We start from the raw sequence: 23,761 nt of genomic DNA, 5'->3' as shown, positions 1-23,761 counted from the left end.
TTGATTAAAAGTAGTTTGTATTAATGCTTCTATAAACTTCTAGCGTTATTAAGTAGCTTTGAATAGATAATGAGTAGACAATGCTTGGAGACCATCACAGAGGGCCACAAAAAAGACCCTGAATATCAAATTGGGACTGGGAGAAAAGTAAAAAGATACTTGATAGCAGTACCGCACGATTTCGATCCAAAAAGTTTAAATGGGGTGAAGTTTTCAAAGAAAAAACTTGAGCTTGTTGCTGAATCAGGTTTGATTTCTTTTTTACTTGCAAAATAATTAGTGTATGAATAATAAAACCATACTGGGTACTCATGACAATGAAAAAAAGATCTTAGTTTAAATAACTTTTAAAGCACTTGCTTTTTACCATTTCTTAAACTTAAAATTAGTAGAGCTGTAGAAAAGGGTAAAAACTTAAGAGTTTAATGTAACCATGTAGAAAAACGTATTTTATAAGTAGGGTTAGGGAGTATAGCATATTTTTTTGGTTATATTGTAATTGTATTATGATTATTTTGTAGTATTATTGGTTATATCGTTTAAGCACATATGATTTAGATGTGCTTTTGCTTCATTAAGAAGAATCTGAATTTTTTTTTAAGTTTTGCAAAAAAAGTTTGTTGCCCAAAAAACTAATTTTGACCCCAATAATCACATATTTTTCTTATTTTTGACTTAAACAGTAGTAAAATGACTAAAACATTTCCTAGACTTATAATTTATATCTTTAATGAAAGCTTATACTTATTGACATTGATTTAAAGACATATTAACTGCTTAAGATATATTATGACGTCATAGTTACCCTAAATGTGCAAAATATGTTAGTAAAATGTAGGGGTAGGGAGTGTAGCACATTTTTCAGTTATATTGTAAAATTCAAGTAAGTAGATATGATTCGGATGTGTTTGTGTTTAGTTAAAAAGAATATTAAAAAAAAATTATAACTTTGCAAAAAAAAAAGTTGTTGCCCAAAAAACTTATTTCAACCCCAAAAGTCACATATTTTTTGACTTTTCGACTTAAACATTAATAAAATTACTTATACATGTCCTAGACTTAAAATTTATATCTTAAATGGAAGCTTATAGTTATAGGCATAAATTAAAGACATTTCAACTGCTTTTGTTGTATTATGATGTCGTTATTACACTATATATGCAAGTTTTGTCTTTATAATTGTACTTTTTTTTCTAATATAAAAAGCAAATTCTTCTGCCGTTTTACTTTTAGTTTTTTGATTTAGAATATAAAATGTGACAAGTCAGCTAGGCTGAAAGATATTACTGATGTAATATCATTTCAATTTCATCTTGGTATATATATAAAATACATCTTCAATCACTTTTTGTTATTAGAAATTATGATTACTGAGAGCATGTCTAAAAGTAGTATCTATAATCTAGACTTATATTTCAAAGAAAGTGCATGTATATTTATTAAAATTAGTGTAATTTGATTCTTTAAATTAAACTTTTTTGTTTACTTAAACAATAAATGTTTATCTGTATTAAATTTTTTATTTAAATTAAATAAATGTACTTTTTTTCTAATATAAAAAGCAAATTCTTCTGCCGTTTTACTTATAGTTTTTTGATTTAGAATATAAAATATGTTAAGTCAGCTAGGCTGAAAGATATTACTGATGTAATGTCATTTCAATTTCATCTTGGTATATATATAAAATACATCTTCAAATACTTTTTGTTATTAGAAGTTATGATTACTGAGAGCATGTCTAAAAGTAGTATCTATAATCTAGACTTATATATCAGAGAAAGTGCATGTATATTTATTAAAATTAGCGTAATTTAATTCCTTAAATTAAACTTTTTTGTTTACTTAAACAATAAATGTTTATCTGTATTAAATTTTTTTAGCTTTCAAATTACTTTCAAAGTTTTTTTGTTTTCAAATTACTATTAGTTACAGTTAATAAAGTATTGTAAATCTAAATAAATTTAAACTTAAATTGTTAGTTTGTTTATATGTTTTAATTCCCTAGTTTTAAAGCTTTTTGTCAAGTCTTTTTTAATTTTAAACTCATAGCAGTTAATTGTTATTGTATTAACTTATATAATATGCTCTCTATAATCATAGTATCTAATAACGGAAATTGATTTAAAATGTTTTTTATATATATTTCAACATGCAATTGAAATGACTTTACATCAGTAATATCTTTCTGCCTAGCTTACTTGACACATTTTATATTCTGAATCAAAAAACTAAAAGTAAAACAGCAGAAGAAATTGCTATATTGAAAAACTAAGTACATTTATTATATACAAAATTTGCATATTTAGTGTAATAACAACGTCATAATACAACAAAAGCAGTTGAAATGTCTTTAATTTATGCTTATAATTATAAGCCTTCATTTAAGATATAAATTATAAGTCTAGGACATATATAAGTAATTTTATTAATGTTTAAGCCAAAAAATCAAAAAATATGTGATTTTAAGGGTTGAAATCAGTTTTTTGGGCAGCAAATTTTTTTTTGTAAAATTATAAATTTTCCTTTCAGATTCTTTTTAATTAAGTAAAAACACATCCATCATATGTACTTATTTAAATTTTACAATATGACTAAAAAATAAGCTATACTCCCTACCCCTACAATTTACAGACAAATTTTGCACATTTAGGGTGATTATGGTTTCATAATATATCAAAAGCAGTTTATATGTCTTTAAATCTAAGTCATTAAGTATAAGCTTTCATTAAAGATGTAAATTATAAGTCTAGGACATGTATAAGTCATTTTATTACATACAGTCAAAAAATCAAAAAATATGTGATTTTTAGGGTCGAAATTAGTTTTTTGGGCGGCTAACTTTTTTTTTTGCAAAATTTTAATTTTTTTTTCAGATTCTTCTTAATGAAGCAAAATCACATCCAAACCATATGTACTCATAAGTCCAGCAAGCATCACCTAAGTACTCCCTACCCCTATTATAATGCAAAAAAAAACTATATGTCTAAAATCTATTATTTACAAGTTTTAAGCAATTTTTATTTTTTCACAGTCCAATTTTAACTTAATAATAAATAATTCTATTGTTAATACAAAAAAAAAGTTAATAATACCTTTTTTCTCAAAAACAAAACTTATTTTAAAATTAAGGGTTACCAAAAGCTTAATTTTTTATTGATAAAAAGTTTTTACAACTAATGTTTTCTTATGAATCACTTTCTCAAAAAAACTTGAGTTGCTTAGTAAATTAGGAGAGAATAAAGTTTTAGTATGTTTTTTTATTTATTATGTTTCCATATGCTTGTATCAGAAAATTTTTCATAACTAATAGTTTTTAGAAAGTATTTCTAATAGAAAAACTTATTAAGTAGTTTATAAAAAATTACAGTATGTATTATTTTAGCTTGTAAATAAAAGTCAATGCTAATTTATGTAAAAAGATGTTGAACCCCCGATGGACTTAAACTGCTAATAGTTTTAACTGTTATAAAATTCTTAAATAATTAATAAGTGTTTAGTTTCTATATATAACATTGTTAGTACATACTCAGGCAACTTTGGTATACATAATAGCTATGGCCAACTTAAGCTAGCTTGAGTACTTTTGTAAAACTCAACTTATTTCAAATTTATTACAAGATAGAAAAAATTGTTAGAAACAAAGTTTTTAAGCTAAGGCCAGGGAGTACAAAAACTAGCATTTGCTGTTATTATGAATTATGAGTTTGTTAAAACTATAAGCTATTAGATGCTTTTACCAGAATAAAGACGTTTATTATACTCTTGAAAAAAAAACCAATAAAAACACAAGGAGTAAATTTTTATTACTGATTTTCTTATATTTAAAAACAAAATTTAAAAGTCAATCTTCTCCTTATTTTATTAACTGGTTTAAATCAAATTTTCAGTAAATGTTCCTTTCATTAAAAAAAAGTTGTTTTGTAATAATAGAAAAAAGTTAGATTTTAGAACTTGACCAAAACAAAAAATGATTAATATTTTATTGAAAAATAGAAGATTACTCTAAATTAAAAAAAAAAAACCTACAATGTAATTGGCAACAATTATGTTAACAGTTTAGAAGTTTTAAAAACAGTTTTTTAAAAACTGTACAAGAAGATATGTTTTAAATAAAAAATTTTTCTCCCTTTTACTTTAGTTCTTCCATAAGGAACCTATTGAACTCTCCAAATTTATACCCTCATAACTTGAATTTTACTAAACGGTAAAAAGCAACTGCTAGCTAAGTTAAGTCTTCAAAATAAGATCAATATGTGAAAAAGTGCTATCCCCCTATAGCGTTAATGCTGATAATATTCTATTATTTAAATACTAATTTTTTAAAAAATAAATTTAAACAAAATAAACTTAAGGATGTAAGGAATCAAAGTGGGTGATTATAAAAGGTTATTAAGGAAAGTGTTAATTTTTCTTAAAGCTAAATTTAACTAAAATCTTTCTTCTACTATTTTTTAAGAAAAGTTATTCAATTTATTGAAGTTACTTCATTACAAATATGTTTTAATTGCAGTAAATATTTTATTTAAAATAAATGAAAGTTAAAGTTAAAACTTTTTTTATTTCCTATTTTTTTCATATTAAATCTTTAGTGTTAATTTTTAAACAATTTATTAGAAGTTTTAATATAGAAAACTATATAAATTTATCGAAAATTTGAACAGTTTAAATCTATCTAAAAAAAAACATTTCGAGTAAATTTTTAAATTGACAATGAAAATACGTTTTGTATCTGTTACATTTAATATATAAGTTTGATATTTTTGTTTCAAAACTTAATTTAAATTTTGATGTTCTATAAAAGCGACTTAAATGTTATAAAACTTTCGTAATATTATTTAATGTTAGTTGTTAGAAATTAAAGTATTGAGTTTATTGCCTTCCACTAAGGTTAGGAAATTGGTTAACATAACGAAATGTTTTTGCTAAACTTTCTTAAGTTTGTAAATATAAAAGAAATAATTTAAAGTATACTCTCCTGTTCTTGATGTATATAATTCAAAATGTTAATTGTCTGATAAATATAATTAAACTTGTAAGTCAAGTTTTTTTAAAGTGAAAATGTTTCTTAAGGTTTAAGTTTTTTAAGAAGAATAAATTATATCTCATTCAACTGTATAAAGTAAATATATATTTTCAAAACGGTTTATAGATGTAAAGCATTAAAAAGCTTAAATGTATTTTCGTGTCAATATTCATATACTACATTTAAGTGCAAAAAACAGATTCATGTATCAATTAAATTTTCTTAACTACCAATTTTTTATTAGCAAAACAGTTTAATTTACTAGCTTTTTGACATTTTTTAAGGTGAATTTTTTTAAAACGAAAATTTTCAATACAAGTTCAGTAAAAACAGAAATATTTATCTTTCTTAGTTTAATTTTAAATATTCATTAGTAAGAATTTTGAAAACCAGTTACATTTGAAACATCATTTTATCGTTATTCATGTTATTGTAAATATATATTAGTAATAATAAAAAAGTTTTTTTGATAAGTCATCAAAATATTTTCCAATTTATTAAATTTTAATAACCTAATTTTTTTTGACAGGCAAATTCTCAAAACAAATTCCATCTGAATCTTCTTTCCTCACTGTTTCACCTCTTGATGAAGATTCTCAAGTCATCAGAACGCCTCAGCTCATATTCAAGCACCAGAACCATGTCAAATTGGACCAATCAGAACACTCAATTCCCGAGTTCCTGCCAACCAGGAAGCCACTGTCCGTTCCCACCACGCACTTGAACGGTGGCGCTAGTAAGAGGAAGCATGATGCAATCGGAGTGAAGGAGGAAGCAGAGGTCCCTAAAAAGAAGAAGAAGAACAAGGAGAAGAAGGGAAAAAAGGAAAAGAAACAAAAGAAGAACAAAAAATAACATTTTTGATTTTTGTTTGTGTCAGGTTTGCAAGAAATTTTGCTGATTTTCAGATTCACATTTTATTAATACTTTTTTGCTTCTGTGGATTGAATTCTTTTATCTCACATAATTTTAAAGGTTTTAGCATTTAAAAAATATTTTTTTGATTATTTCAATTAAAAAATAAAATAAGTTGCGAATTTTGTTTAGAGATTGCAGAAATTGAGATTTTAAGTTTCTGATTTTAGGTTAAAAACTTTTGCTTGAATTAATATTTTTAAAATTTTATCTACGAAGCAAACTTGACACTATTTGGTGAAAATCTAGGAAAATTATTTTTTACTGATTAGAATTGTGATTTATTTATTAGTCAATAAAAAAGTAGAAAATATTGTTTTAGAAGGTATTTTTTGTGTTTAATTTTGATGGACATTTTGTTAAAATAAAGATTTTACTACTTATTTATAAAACATGGTTTTTGGAAATTATATATTAAAAACATTTAATACCTGCTTTAAAATTGTTTTAGTCGTTGCTTTTAATATGAATACATTTTGTAGTTATGAATTAAAAAAAATTAACGTTTTTCAAATGAATATTTATTTATTTACTTTACAGAATTTAAGTTTTTTATTAATTAAAAAATTATGCAACTTTATGACTCAGTAGAGCTACTCAGTTTGCAATTAGCAAAAGTATCATAAAAGTAAAATTAAACTTATGTAAGTACATATGTTTATGTAATAAACAAGAAAACTTGCTTATTCTTTTAGTACATAAACTTTTTTTGTATTGCAAATGGCCGTTATAAGAAATATTTTGTTACTTAGGGGTAGTGGTTAATTTTAAATAAAAAGGGCTTGAAAGTTAACCACAATCAAAAGAAATTTTCAATATAATAACTATAAATATTTGTTATTGTTAAATAACTTATGATAAATTATAAACAAATATAAATTAAGGGCTTGGGAAGGGTTTTTTTACTAGAATTAACATTTGTTTTTATATGAAAGCCAAAAGCAAAAACTAAATTTAATATTTTTAGATAATAATTTTAATTCTTTTTGTGATAAAGTCACTAACAAAATTCTCAAAGGTATGAACTACAGTTTTTCATTTTAATTTTTCTTAAAAGCTAAAAAATCACTTAATATCTATCTACTTTTTAAAACTTGAAACAAAAAAATATCAGAAAACCTTCCATTAATAGTTTATAAGAGAAATCTAGTAACAATATAGAAAATATAGAAAAAATATGTAAAATAAATGGTATTCTAATTTGATATATTTTACAAATTTTGAATGAACTTTTAAAAAAGAAGCAATTGATTACTATTTAAATTAAAAAATACTGGTTAACTGTGACAGAAAGATATATTTTTTTGTGCCGTCAATAAAAAACCTATTGAACTTACAAATTTTGATTGTATATATCTTTAAAATTTTAATTTCACAGTAATGATGAAATTCTACTAAAATAAATAAACTTGTAAAATGCAAGGTCGACCCACCTATGCCAATTATTCTAAACTGATGCCTTTTGTTTTTTTTTGTCAAGTGTCACTAATTTTTTGATTACTCTGGACTCGAAGTGAAATAGTTAAAAATTTTTAGAGTATTCTAAAAAAATTCGATAAACTTTTTTCTAAAAAATAAAAAATATATTTTTGTCATTAAAACGTTTTTCAAGTATTTAAGCATAACCAGCCAAATTTTTGTCAAATTTTGTTCTTTCTATTTTTTTTTATATTGCAAGGAGATATATGCTAGTTTGGTGTAACTACAATTGACCTATTCGAAGAGTAAAGTCCCCATACTAAAACTTGAGAAAGATGTTGATAATTGTTTTACAAATTTCGTTTTGTAGAGTTGTAGCACTACTTGCTTATTACAGCTTCATAAAATCAAATTTATTTCCAAAATAAGTTGAAGTCGTTGAGTCTAACAGGTTTTTTATTTTAGGAGTAAAGAAAAATAGTGAATAAAAATTATACCTTCCCTTTCTTTTTTTTTAGATAAGTACCTCAAGTTTTCCAGAGTAGTTTCTTGCATAAATTACATTTTAAAAAACATCATAGTTTCAATTTAAAAAATTCTTACAGACAGATTTTTATAGAATTTTATACAGATCAGATTGAGAAAGTTTAAAAACAGTTGCTCAAAAATTCTATGAGGGAGAGAACTTGAGTAAATTTTTTTTTACATTTTTAGTTTGCACCTTCTATTTAAAACCAACTTTTATTGCTTGTATATCAAAAACTACTTTAAGTAAAGTAAAATATCTCAAATTCTATAATCTTAAAATGATACAAGCTGTTTTAAGTTTCATCTAGTGGTGCTTAACTGAACATTTGAAATTAATTCGAAAAAAAGTTAATAATTAACATTTTTTGCAAACCTGTAAGAACAAGTGGATATTTCTATACTATTGATAATGTGTGATGATAAAAAAAAGTATGAGTTTTTTGTCATCAAGCTAGTAAAAAAAAATATAAGCATGTGGTGTACGATTCTATAACCGAAAGGTTCCTTTGTAAACCAGGTCCTTAGACCAAAACTTTTGAGCGCTGTTTATATCGCACTATATACACACTACAATTTAATATAAGTAAATTGTCACTTAGAAAAAGTTAATCTCCAGTGAAGTCAAATAAAACATTTTACAAACAGTTACAATAAACAGCTTGTAGAACTTTTGAAACTTTATATAACTGTTAAAAGTCAAGGTATTGTAAATAGTAGCTGAGGTATTTTTTAGCTTCATCTATAATCTCAGACTAGTTAAAATTAAGCTACATGACTATTTCGATAAGCACTGGTTTTATTTAAAAATTCTTGTAATACTGAAGCCATGAAAAAATATTGGTGTATTTTAAAGTTCACGTTCTTTTACAGAGCTGATAAGTATGAAGTAAAATGGCCTGCTTAAAATGTATTTTTATTTTAGAGTCTGAAATTAATATTTACTATAATACTTATGTCCTAATATTATTTCTATCATTATTTATAAATTTGTTTAAATAAAATAAAAATTTTATTCTTTTTGTTACCACCTAACTATATAACAATGAAAAAAGCAATCTATCAGATATTTTGTGCTTGAAAAAAATATACGCGATACACAACAATAAAAGATCAACTACAAACACAGTGGTGCAATAAATCAATTTATAAAATTTGAGTTCCATTTCTTCTTCTAGTTTGGTTTCATAAAGTGTTGTTTTTTTCTCTTTCTTACAGTATTTTGAATTTTGTAGATAGCCATTTCACGTAGTCATTTACAAGCAACTCTCACTAACATCTGTAAAAGAATTAGCTCAAAAAATAGATGTGGATAACTTTGTACACTTTTTATATAATCAACTTCTATTTATTTATTATTATTTTGTTTTAAGTTCTTGAAAATGATCTTTATATACTTAATACATTGCACAGCACAAAGTTTCAGTTATTTTGTTATGCCAATTAAAGTATAAACAAAATCTTTATTATTAATTTCCATTTAAATAGCGCAAGTTTTTCTTTTAAATCTATTAAATACTTTATTAACCTATTTAAAGTTTTCTTGGTTGCAACTTTTTGAAACAAAAAATTTACAATCAGTTACACCAAACCAGTAAGTGTTTTTAAAAAATAAATATTTTGCCAAGATTGAAAAACTTTGCCATTTAAGCAAAATAACTTACAAATTAGGTATATGCAAGGGGTATTCCTCAAGCACAAAAGGTCCCGACAAAACTAATTTCGGAGACAAAGTTAATTAATATTAAATTTATTTATTTACACAAAGGCAACGACGTTTCACCCCTAAGGGATCTTCAGGCCTGCAAAATAGAATAAAAATAATACGATGGATAACTAAAGAATATATATAATAGTGCAAAATAGTATAATCAAATTAAAATTAAAATTAAAAATAAGTATGTTAATATAGTATTATTACGAAACAATTAAATTAACAAAAGTAAAAAACGAACACGAAAAAACATGTTCTTTAATCCCCCATACTGTCAATCAGTTAAAACTAACATTGGGAAAAAAATCTTGGATCTAATTGACAAACACTTCAAAACAGAGAGCATGAAAAATATTATTAACAGAAACAGTTACAAATTATCGTACTTCTGTATGGAAAATGTTAAATCATTAATAAATGGCCACAACAAGAAGATACTGAGCAAAGTGAACCATAAGAAAGACCAAGAGGATAAGACATGTAATTGCCGCCATTAAGACTCCTGCCCCTTAAATTGCAAGTGCGTGCAAAAAATGTTGTATACAAGGCGAAAATCTCTACTCAGAACGAAACCAAAGAATATATAGGATCCACGGGAGGTCAATTCAAAAAGAAATGGTATGCACACATTAGTGATATTAGGAATTAAAATAACAAAGGAACAGAACTCTACAAGTACATTTGAAAATTAAAAAACAATAGTACTTGCTACGAAATAAGATGGAACATGCATAAGATTAGAGAAGTGAAAAACGTAGGTAAGCTCTGTAAAACTTGCAACCTGGAAAATATTGAAATAGCACTTGCTAACAGAAAACAAAATTTAAATAAAAGACAAGAATTCTTTTACACCTGCCTGCACTTTAGGAAACTATATTATAAAACTTAGTGTATTCATAACTTTTATTACTTATTTTTGTTTTTGCTTGTACCCTTATTTATTAAATGCCATTTTGTTTTGTGTTGTTATAAGCTAAATCTAAATCTGTATAAAACATTTCAATAATTGTAAGTATAGATGCTATTTAGAATTTTTAATCTTACTTTTGTTTTTTTGCTTTTTACTTTTGTTAATTTAATTATTTAGTAATAATGCTATATTAACATAATGATTTTTAATTTTAGTTTGATTTTACTGTTTTGCACTATTATATATATTTTTTAGTTACCATCGTCTTATTTTTATTTTATTTTGCAGGCCTGAAGATCCCCTAGGGGTTAAATGTTCTTGCCTTTGTGTAAATAAATAAGTTTAATATTAATTTACAAATATTTGAAAAAATTTTTAGCTTATTAAATAGTTTTTGATTTCTTTTAAGTGTTTCTTTACATTTTTCAATATAGTGATAAAGTAATTATAAAAGAAACATTGTATAACCACATTTCAAAGCAAATTATAAAGAATTGACATGTTAGTAAAACACTGTAATGTTTGCACAGTGTATCTACATATAAAAGCTTTATACTAATTAAAATTACTTATTGCAATGTCAACTTGCTAAATCTAAGAAACTTTCTAATCCAAGTACGTAAGCTTTTGTATACACTCTAAGATATTGTTGTTTAAAAGGAAAATCAAAATCCAAACTTTAAAGAAAAACTGCAAGAACTAGTAACTGTCTTTTTTCACACATTTAAGCTTAAGCAGTGAGAGAATAAATGGTTTTTAGATGATATCCAGGAACTTATTAAAAAAATAATAACAATAACGTTTTTTTTTTTTAAATCATTTAAAAATATAGTTTTGTTAAGCGCGCCAAATTTACATGCTCGAGGGCCGCAGCTTTTTTTTTGCGGGCCACATTCCATTTAAAAAATATTCTTGCGGGCAGCAGATTTACACTTCGAGGACCGCAGTTGGCCCGCGGACCGCAGTTCGTTGACCCATAGATTAAATGGATTAACATGTAATAGTAAAGTAAGCTTTCTATTGTAACTGTATAAGCTTTCACTTGTAATACACAATTTTTTTAAAAATCTTATCGTGTGACGTATTGTTTTGAAAATAACTTTAAAAATATTCTAAATTCGAAATTTCTATAACTAAAAAACAGTAAGATTTAAATGATTATCTTGTGATTGTGATTAAAGATCGTACAAATTTATTTTTCATTGGACACCAATTAGTTATTTAAAAGTTTCAACATAATCATATTTGGATAGTAAACTTTTATTTTATATAACCTGAAGTTGTTAATTTTTATTAGTTCTTGCAGTTATATTTATATTGAAAATTAAACTTCTTTAAAAAAGCTGCTTGCCGGTTGTACTTATCTATAAGTATATTAAGTAATTAAGAAAACAAAAACAGTTTGTCAAAATTCCATATAACAAGCAAAAATACTAAATAATAACTCCAAAAATATCACACAATGAGTTTAATCTGTAATACAGTTCTTTATTCTTAAGTCGTTTTATAAAGGATACAAAAATAAGATTTTAGTAAGTGCCAGTTGTTCCTACAAAAGAGGTTTGTTTGAGATTGATAATTGGGGGTTGGGGGAATTATTTAAATGGTATTAAATTCTAAAAGAAAGAAATAAAGTGAGATGTTTGTTTCGACTCGGGTTGATTTTTATTGGGTGGATTTTGATAGTTTACAAAAATTTTAATACCAACTATAAACTTATTGACTTGTAAAGCGTGTTGTGACTTAATAATTTGAAAAATAAGAAAAAAACAGTGTAATTTTTAGATAATTTTTAAGTTACTTTAAATATTTATTTTGAAGCTTTTTTTTTAAATTTCTTCTTACACAGCATGTTATCAAAACAAAATACTGTTTGTAAAACGCCTTATTATATATTTTTTTTATTTAGCTTAGTATTTTATAGAACACATCTTAAATTTCAGAGTTATATAAAATATATTGAATTTTTTTTTCTGTAACCCTGATTTAACACAGGTTTTAATTTAGTCTATGTTAAAGTTCTGAAGCTTGCAAAATTAGTTGCACAGAAAAAAAGTTTACTAAAAGTTATTTAACTTAAAGTGTATATCTTTTATTTTGTATTTTAAGTTTGTTAAGTTTAAAAATTTAGTTTTACATGTTTCGTAATAATAATTAGAAGTAAACTGAGTGTTTAGCGATAAATACTTAATTATCTATTTTTTTTAAGAAATTACTAATTCTATTTAAAATTTTTACTATATAAACAGTTGATTTGAAAGCTCTTGTAAATTGTATTAAAGAAATTTTGTCCTCTTTATTATTAATTTAAAATATCTAGTGTAACTTAAAATTTTTTTAGAGGGTATATTTTACTTTTCGCGGGCCTCAATTTACTTAAGCCTTGGAGTGCCGGATCTGCCCCGCGGGCCGCATATTGCTCAGCTGAAAAAAACAGTTTATAACTGTTAAGTAAATTGCTGTTAAAATTAAACGATAATACTAGTTTAGTTATATTAATGATGATATTAATTAATGATATCTGTATCATATATAATTGAGTTTTATTTTAAGGTTGAATAAAAATTAAGATAAATGAAAATAATGAACTAAATTAAATTTTGTTTTTTGCCTTGAAACTGTTTTTAAGTTATATATAAAGTTTAGTATTAATCAGTAGAAAAGTGAAAACTAATTAGAAAAATATTTTTTACATCTGTTATAAGATTTTAACTTCATAAGAAAATATTAAGCATGTAACTAAAATAGCTTTTGTAACTTAAACATGAACATTTTTTTGTGTAAAAAACTGCAACATTTACACACTTGAAAGTAATTTATTTATATTAAATATTAAAATATATTTGAACATTTGATAATGCAATTTTTTTAAAGAAACTTGTAAATTTTTAATATTAAAATACTAAATATATATAAATTTTTAAGCTATTATTTTATACAAAATTAGTTATTCAAGATATTCATTTGCAATTCTAAGTTTCACCCTTTAAGAGATCTCCAGTTACAGCTATTCTATTAAATTTAATCATTATACTTTTATTAATATCAAACTTGTTTAATAGTGTCTTAATGAATTGCTACGAAAAACAATTTTGGTTCAGTTTAACTGAAATAGTGAATACAAACTTTAATATAAAAAATTAAAATACACTCAAATTAAGTATTGTAATGATAAAACAAAGTATTATGTGCTGAATTACAATAGTTAATTTTACTGTGTCGCTGTTAAGCTTTTTGTGGTGTAATAAATAAAAAATGATCTGAATTCTTTAGTTTTACTGTTAAAATAATTTTTACTTTTTTCAATCAATACCGTTCACCATGATTATTGTCATAGATTTGTAAAATTGTCAAGCTTCTATGAACAGCTAGTCATGTAAATATTATAATTTTAAACAAATTAAATTAGTTTTAATGTAAGTCTATTAACTACTTGATGTAAAATAGTATGTAGAAATTTGAATAATGAATCAAATAAAACTGTAAACAAATACTAAAATACTATATTAGTAAAGATGGCACTAGTTTATTTTTTAAAATGTATAGTTTTAAAAGTTTAGAATGTATAGTTTTTATAACTCTTTATCACAATATTTATTCTCATTGAATAAAATATTTTTATATAAGTTTTTTTTTTCAATAAGTAAGCTATTTTTAACTAAGATACTTATGAAATTACTGTATACTTGTACATTTTATCAAATAAAATTATTATTGTCTAACAAATAGAAACAAACTCAAGCCTAGTTCTAGTGAACATTTAGTTGTACTATTGTTTTAGTATATGTCAATAAAAAAGTTAATATTTTAAGTGAGACACAACTGTTTTCTTAAAGTGTGTATCAAGACTTTAATTAACTAACACTTATTAGTTTTTGTAGTAGCGCTAAAAAAAGTTAAAAAACTAACAAACTAGTCAAAAGCGAACTTTATATAATGTTTTTTTTTCTTATTTTAGTTATATATTTTAAAATAAATTTTATTTAAAGGTTTTATAACCATGATTTTACCTATATTACAATTCAAAGATAACTAACTTATCAGCGAACTTGTATAATAGTTTAAGTTACTAATAAATGTAGTTTTAAACGGTGAAAAAAGTTGTTGTTTTAAAGATATGTCTATTTTAATTTTGTATTCATCGTTTTAGAACTTTTCAGTTTTGATTGTTTATAAAAAAATATCCGGTATTATTTTTAAATATTTTCAGAACGAGAACATATTTTTAAAAATAGTTCTTAAAAACCACATAGTTTTTAATTTTTATTAGTTTACTATCATTTCGCATGTCTTATTGAGCTTTCCTAATCAATCCAATAAAATATTAAAAAATATACTTGATCTTTGAAAAAAATAAGCAACTAATAAATTTTACAGTTATTTCTTACCACAGAAAATGAGCATTATTTAAGAACTTCTTATTCACAACTTAAATCGACAGCTAGCGGTTTGAAACAAACAATTAAACTGTTACCAAAGAGACACACTGACTTAATTTATAGATAATATAAATATAGAGATGGTAAGCAAGCTTACAAAAAAAAAAAAAAATAAACTAAATAGATGTTCGGTAGTTTATACAAAACTTATTTAGTGTGCATAGATTTTTTAAAATAGTTTTAATGAAATAAGTTTAATAAACCTTTAATGGAGTTAAAAATAGTTTTTGTCATAAATTATTACTAAAATTATTTTTTAGTATTAAGTGTTTAGTTTTTAAATGATTTTAAATGTTTAGTTTAAACTGGATGTTTAATAACATGTATATTAGATTTATAATAATAGTAGATTTTATTAAAAATTTAAATTTAATAAATTTTATAGAAATAGGAAAAAAAAACTTTGTTCAATTTTATATTGGACAGTTGTCGTGAAAAACAGTGGAAACAATATAGTTGGACTTTTTTTCTACAAACAACAAATACAAATTTTTTCATAAACACCCAAACATTTGAATTGAAAAACTTTAACAACTTTACATATTGAGTTTTAAAGCTAATTGCTACGTAATAATGTTATTAAATTTTTTTATAAACGAGCTTGAAGAAATTTTAAGTTTTTTGTTTGGGTCTCACATTTTTAAAACTCTTCCGGTTTTGGAAACTGTTTGTACAACATTTAAGTACAACATAAGGCTTAATATTTATGCAACTAATAGTTTTGTGTGAATCTCTTAATTTCTTTCTAGTGATTTAAAAACTTTTCTGTATTAAACAAATTTAAAGAAAAAGTTTACATACAAATAAAATCACAAATTATTGGTTCATTAGGACTTATCATTAAGATTAATTTTAGATTAATTTTTTCACTTAATAATGAAGTTTAATACTTTTTTAAAATGATCTCTAGCATTTGAACATTGATGTTTTTCCATACATTGTTAATCATAAAGTAAGTAAGCATATTTCTATATGTTGTATATGTGTTGTAAATTTTTACAATACATATTTTAAGGCCAAAGGGGGTAAAGGCAGATTTTTTAAATGTTGATAATATTTTAAGAATATTTAATCAAGCTAGAAAATGCTTATTACTGGTTATTTAGAATATATTTTAACTAAATAGTTTTCAAATTAAAAAAAAAAATAAATTTTTACTATAAATAATAAAAATGAAATTAAAAGACTTAGGTAAATTAACCTATTTAGACCTAGGTAAATGAAATTACCTAGGTTAATGTTTTCAAAAAAAAAAAAACAAAAACTTAATTTGGTGTCAATTAAATATTACAAATAGAAAAAACGAAATATGAAAAAAGGAAATTTATCATAAATAGGTATGATAAAATAACTAAAAAACTAAAAATAAAAATTAAAAGTAGTAGTTTAAAATATTTTTACTTAAAACTTATTTTAAAGTTTAATTAAACGACAACAATACAAGTGTTCACCACATAAGAAATAACTAGAACAACATGGATCCCGTATTGCTTGTATTAGTTATGTTGACAAACATAGATAAAAAGATAATATATTTTAAAAGCAAACATTTAGAAGTATTTTAATAAAACGTAATAAAGGTTTACGATAAGGGTAAATTCAGTTACTTATTACTTTATTAATGCATAGTGGTCTTACATAACGTTTTAGTTTTAGCGCAACTGAGCAATAACAACGTAGTACAAAAGGGGTACAAAAGTAACTCAAAGTTCTTAATTACAGATTTAGTTTTAACCAGACTTAATAACTTTAATAATAATAGAGACTGAAGTTTGAAAGTATTTTATTTTTGTTAATTTTTTTGATGAAAAACTTAACTTTGCAAAAGTTTGATAAAAAAAAAATTATAATTTGTTTTAATTGAGTTTTTGTTTAAAGTAGTTCTCATTAATTAATAATTGATTTTAAAGATGAACTTTCAATTTTTTGCAATTAAATATAATTACTTAAATACTTAAATTTAAATCACCTAATGACGTCATAACTGATTTGACGCAGTAGCTAGTAAATCAAGTTTATTTTTATTTAAATTCTATTTTATTATGTTAAGTGTACTTAGTTCCTCCTACAAACATCTTAACATTTTAACACAGCCTAAAAAGGTTGTAAATTTTTTTTAGACCGTTTTAAAATGTTACTAAAGTTGAAACTTAATGTTTAAGTAACTTTATCTGATTTATAAAAAACTGTTCACTGTTTGTTTTTAATTTTATCTATTAATTTTGTTTTACTGAAATACATATCAAAATTTTATATAAAAAAAATACAATAAAGTAATGTTGTGTTTTCACAGTGCTCTGTTTAATAATAAGATTTAGTCAAAATTTAACCTGATTGATTAAGTTTTTGAAATACTTATTTAAACCGTCTTAATAATATTTAACATAACTTATAGTTTATTATTTTAAGTTTTAAATTGATACCTTTTTTGAATTTAGCACCCATTTAGTTTTTATTAAACTATAGGCTTTTAAAAAATAAACAATAATATTCAAAAGTTCTAGTTTTGGTGAGAATTTTAAAGCATTATACTAAGTTTTATATTTTGTTGTAAAAGTATAACGTAAATGAATAGATCTTAGTAGATCAGTCTGAAATGTTATAGTTTTGACTAGGAAAAAAATGGACTGAAATGTTTAAATAGTTATTTAGTATGCATAACTTAAAAATTTATTTTATTAGCAGTATAAGCAGTATGGAGGTTACTATTATCTGGTTATTCTGTAACAACTTAAGTTAATAATGTATCTGAAAAAGTTATAGAACTTTTTAAACTACATTTAAAAAACTAAAACTGTTTAAAACTAACACACATAACTTAAATATTAAATTTATTATTAATATTAAACACACATAAGTTAAATTTAAAAAATATGTATATATTAAACTATGCTTTGTTTCTACTCAACCAATTTATTTTTAGGCAAGTTTTGTTCTCGGCAAAAGAAAAACATTTTATCGTAAAAAAATATTTTTCTAAATAAATAAAACCAATGTGAATAAAGGTTTAAAATTAAAATGTGTTAGTTTTGCTAAAATTTTAATAGAAATTGTTAAAATTATATTGTTATATTATAGATTTAAAAAAATTCTAAATAAATAGTATTATTTACAGTGTAAATACTTTTCAAATAAGCATTTTTTAAACTTTTGAAACTTTCTTTCAATTATCTAATAAAAATTGAACATTAAATAGAATTCAGTTTAAACTACTTTTGACTGAGTAGTAACTTTGTAAAAAAAGTTATCTAAAACTAAAATGAAATAATATATGTTATTATAGTAACTCTCTACGTATAATATGCATTTTTAGTTTTACGTTTACTTAGTTCCTCACAAAAATTGCTTAAATAAATTTCTTTGTCACGCTATTATTCATAAGTTTACGAACCAACTAAATTTTTACAATTTTTGAAGAAGTTTTATTTAAAAAATTTATCTTTAAGATTGTTTAAATCTTTTAATACTTAAGTTGCTAAATTAGAATGTATGTATAACAAATTTAGAGAGTAATATTTTTTTTTGATTTTTTAAGTTAAGCTTTAGTTTAAATGAATAGAATACTACCAATGTGTTGAGCAAAACATTAGTATCAATTTTAAGTTTTTGATTAAAAAGTTTTTATTCATTTTACATAAAAACATTAATTACATTGACATAAGCCATCACTTAATAAAATCTAACGCTGAACGAAACCTTTAAAAACTAAAAACAAGATATTAATTTCTAGTAAAAAATCTTAAACTAGAGTTTTAGCTACACACCAAACAATTTTTTTACTTGAATTTTTAAAATTGCGATATAAAGTTTCGAAACGTTAAATGAGCACATTTTTTTTAGAAATAAAAACTTAAAAAAGGTATAAAAAAATAAGTCTTCAATTTCTAAAATCTATAACTATAAACAAAGTGTTTTGATAATTGCAAGAAACAAAGTAATGCATGAAAATAAAAGTTAAAAGTTTGGAATTGAAAAAAATATTTGCAACAAAAAAAAACATCTCGTGACGTCATGTAACCTTGCCAACAAACGCTTCTTTCACGAAATCAAATATAAAAAACGTCAATATTAAATCTACGAAGTCTTTTTCTACGAGACCCAGAATAAAATTTTGAAACAGCTTGAAAAAGCTGTAATTAATGTAAAGACGCTTATTTCTTATGGTAATCTAAAGTATTTTATGTTAAGTTTTTAAAAACAAAATAGCTTTTAGTTATAGTTAAAGCTAGTTTGTTAACAGTTTTGATATGTAAAAAATATACTTGTCAATGATTATAAGGCTTCTGCAGTAAATAAAAATACGACAGTTTTTATTTTAGATTTTAATAAATTTAATTCACTAACTGTTCAATACTTAAGTATTTTTAAGTTCACTAAGAATTAGACAATTTTTTAAATTTAACGTTTTCTCGCAGTTTCTTGTAAATTGTCGCACATTTATTCATTGTTAATACACCTATTGGTTTTTAGACTCGATTTCATTACACAAGTAGTCAAAGGATTCTAACAATCTTACTTCTTCAATAAGTAGTATAAATTTAAGTATCTAACTGCTTACAACTCTATCTCAATAAACAGCAGCTTAGGTTCAATTAACACTTATAACCTATTAGAATAATAGTATAACATTAATATACATTTGATAAATCGATTTTATTAATTTAGCAAGACATTCTAAACATTTGCTTAAGAAACTATCAACGATAATGATACAATAATGCGTTGTAGTTAGTAATTTCTAGGCCCGCGCATAAGTTAAGTAGCATTATTGTTAGATTGGTTCATGGTAACCCGGTCGACTTTGTGCATGCCACCATAATTAAATCTGTAACCTTCTCTTTTCAATTTCTACGTTATGTAGAAGATGACCTAAAACTAATTTATTTATTATTAAGACTTTAATTTACCACTTAAACAAAGTCTGATAGTTATAGTAGACATAAAGTATTCTAAGCCTTATAGCAGCCAACTTAGTTGGTGACTGGAATAAATTTAAAATAGATAAATATAAGCTATTTACTTCTGATTTTTCCGTATATCGTCCTCCCGAACCGGTAGCTTACAGAAAACTTAGTTGTAAGTACAATCAGATTAACTTATTAGAAAGAACCCCATTGTGTTGGTTAATACTAAGTTTAGATACAGACCTCTACCATGTTATATTAAGGTAAGATCGCGTAGCTAGCCGCTTAACGGCTATCGAACTGGGACGTGACCCGGTATTCCTAGCAGACCAGAGAGATTTTAAATAGATTGATATAGTCGCTTTGAAGTAACCAAAGCAGCCGATAAACATCTCAAAAATATTATAAAATCATGTAACGAAGTTATAGATTTTAACCTTAAAATTGGTTTGTTAAGAGCTGAGATAAGCAAAAGACAAAGTAGGCGCATAAAAATATAATTTTGTCGGTTTTGGTCGTAAACAAAAAAGGGAGCGAGATTCCGCTTTTGCATGACAAAACTATTTTATAAATAAAACAAATACGACTTAAATCGACAGCCAGTGGTTTGAAACAAACAATTTTGTGTAAATTGTTACCAATGAGCTACACTGACTTAATGTAAAGATAATAATAAACTAAAAGTTGTTTTTGTACCTTAACAAATATAGAGATGGTAAGCAAGCTTACATTAAAGTATGCTAAATTATACTGATGCTTGGTAATTTAAAAAGAGCGTATTTTTGTGTGCACGTTTTTTTAAAAGTAGTGAAAAAAGTTTTTTAAACCTTTAATGAAGTCATAAAAGATGGTTATCACAATTTATTACTAAAACTATTTTTTAGTATTAAGTGTTCAGATTTTAATGGTTTTAAATGTTTAGTTTAAACTGGATGTTTAATGACACATATATCGAAATTATAGTGATAGTAGCTTTTATTAAAAATATTAGTTTAATAAACTTATAAAAATAGAAAAAAAATTGTTCAATTTTATATTGGAAAGTTGTCATGAAAAACAGAAAAAACAATATAGTTGGATTTTGTTTCTACAACTTAACTAGAAAGTAAGAAAAGAAAGTAAAAGTTTAAACATAAACACTAAACATTTGAATTAAAAAAATTTAACAACTTACATATTGAGTTTTAAAGCGAATTGTGACGTTATAATGTTGTTAAAATTGTTTTTAAATAAGTTTGAAATGAAATTTAATTTTGTTGTTTAGGTCGCACAATTTAAAAACTCTTCTGGTTGTAGAACCTGTTTGTACAACATTTTACTGCTTATATAGGGCTAAATATTTATGAAATTAACATTTTTGTGTATATTTCGTAATTTCTCTCTCGTGACTTAAAAAATTTTCTGTATTTAAACAGAATTTAAAGAAAATGTTAACATACAAATAAAATGACAAATAGTTGGTTCATTAGGACTTATTATTGAAATTAATTTTAGATTAATCTTTTTTTTCAATAATCAAGTTTACTATTTTTCTATAATGATCTCTAGTATAAAATTATTTATGTTTTTTTCCATACATTGTTAATCATAAAGTAAGTAAGCATATTTCTATATGTTGTACATGTCTTGTAAATTTTAACAATACATACTTTGAGGCCAACCGGGGTAAAGGCATATTTTTTAAGTGTTGATAATATTTTAAGAATATTTAACAAAGCTAGCAAATGCTTATTACTGGTCATTTAGAATGCATTTTAACTAAATAGCTTTCAAATTAAAAAAAAATTACTATAATTAATAAAAATAAAATTAAAAGACTACCTAGGTTAATGTTTAAAAAAAAATACAAAAACTTAATTTGGCGTTAATTAAATATTACAAATAGAAAAAACGAAATATGAAAGAAGGAAATTTATCATAAATAGGTATGATAAAATAACTAAAAATAAAAATTATAAGTAGTAGTTTAAAATATTATTACTTAAAACTTAACTTTAAAGTTTAATTAAACGACAACAATACACCACATTAGAAATAACTAGAATAACATGGATCCCTTATTGCTTGTATTAATTATGTTGACGAACATTGATAAAAAGATAATATATTTTAAAAGAAAACTTTTAGAAGTATTTTGATAACACGTAGTAAAGGTTTGCGATAAGGGTAAATTCAGTTACTTATTACTTAATTAATTTATAGTGGTCTTATATAACGTTTTAGTTTTAACGGAATTGAGCAATAATAACGTAGTACAAAAGGGGTACAAAACTAACTCACGCAACCTTTCTAAATTATAGATTTAGTTTTAAACAGATTTAATAATTTTAATAACAATAGAGACTGAAGTTTGTAAGTATTTTATTTTTGTAAATATTCTTTTGATGAAAAACTTAACTTTGCAAAAGTTAGCTAAAATAATGTTTAAAAATGTAAATTATAAGTTGTTTTAATGGAGTTTTTGTTCAAAGTAGTTTTTATTAATTAATAATTGATTTTAAAGATGAACTGTACATTTTTTGTAATTAAATCTAATAACTTAAATACTTAAATTTAAATCACCTAATGACGTCATAACTGATTTGACGCAGTAGCTAGTAAATCAAGTTTATATTTATTTAAATTCTATTTTATTACTTAAAGTGACTTAGTTCCTCCTACAAACATCTTAATATTTTAACACAGCCTAAAAAGGTTGTAAATAATTTTTAAACCGATTTAAAATGATATTAAAGCTGAAACTTAATGTTTAAGTAATTTCATTTGATTTATTAATTACTGTTCCCTGTTTGTTTCTAATTTTTTTTTTTTTGGTTTTTTATTTAACCGGAATACGTATGAAAATTTTATATAAAAAGAACACAACAAAGAATTATTTAGTACTTACAGTGCCCTGTTTAATAATAAGATATCATTAAAACTTAACATGATTGTTTAAGTTTAGATACTTTTTTAAACCTTCTTAATTATATTTAACATAACTTATAGACAGTTTATTATTTTAAGATTTAAACTAATACCTTATTTGCATTTAGCACCCATTTAGTTATAATTAAACCACAGGTTTTAAATAAATAAACAACAATATACAAAAGTTCTAGTTCTAGTTTTGTGAGGAGTTTAGAGCATTATACTAAGTTTTAGTTTTTGCTGTAAAAATAAAACGTGAATGAATAAATCTAAGTGGGTCATTCAGATATGTTTTAGTTTTAACAAGAAAAAAAAAATTTAAATAGTTAATTAGTATTCATAATTAAAAACATTATTTTATTAGCAGTATAAATAGTATAGAGGTTACTGTTATCTGGTTATTCTGTAGCAACTTAAGTTAATAATGTATCTAAAAAGTTAGATAACTTTTTTAACTATATTTAAATAACTACTTACTGTTTAAAACAAACACAAATAACTTTTAAGTTAAATAAAAAAACAATATTAAAATATGCTTTGTTTTTACTCAAACAGTTTATTTTTGGGAAAGTTCTGTTTCTACCAAAAGAAAACATTTTATTGTAAAAAAAAAATCTAAAAAAATAAAATTAATGCGTATAAATGTAAAAAAAAAACAAAATGTGTTAGTTCTGCTGACACTTTAATAGAAATAATCAAAAGTATTTTGTTATGTTATAAATTTAAAACATTTTAAATACAATACAGAGTAAATAGTTTTAAAATAAGCATTCTTCAAATTTTTGAAATTTTCTTTAAAATATCTAACAATTAAATAAACATTAAAGTGAACTTAGTTTAAACTACTTTTGACTGAGTAGCTTTGTAATAAAAGTAATCTAGACTAAAATGAGATAATTTATGTTGTTGTAGTAACTCTCTTTGTGCAACATGCATTTTTAGTCTTACTTTTATTTAGTTCCTCACAAACATCGCTAAAATAAATTTCTTTGTTAAGCTATT

The 23,761-nt window shown here is 23.5% G+C and overlaps 1 protein-coding gene across 1 annotated transcript; it reads left to right on the top strand.

Moving 5' to 3' along the window:
• The first annotated feature begins 69 nt into the window (after window positions 1–69).
• LOC145847673 (uncharacterized) lies at window positions 70–6,309 on the top strand. The gene is made up of 2 exons (XM_082953686.1): window positions 70–247; window positions 5,553–6,309. Exons 1-2 carry the CDS (start codon window positions 70–72, stop codon window positions 5,876–5,878), a joined length of 504 nt encoding a protein of 167 aa, XP_082809812.1. The 3' UTR covers window positions 5,879–6,309.
• The last annotated feature ends 17,452 nt before the right edge of the window (window positions 6,310–23,761 follow it).

Source organism: Thalia democratica, chromosome 1 (genome assembly GCF_965202585.1).
Source record: "Thalia democratica chromosome 1, ktThaDemo2.hap1.1, whole genome shotgun sequence".
Taxonomy (NCBI): domain Eukaryota; kingdom Metazoa; phylum Chordata; class Thaliacea; order Salpida; family Salpidae; genus Thalia; species Thalia democratica.
This window is presented reverse-complemented; position numbering and strand designations above follow the sequence as displayed.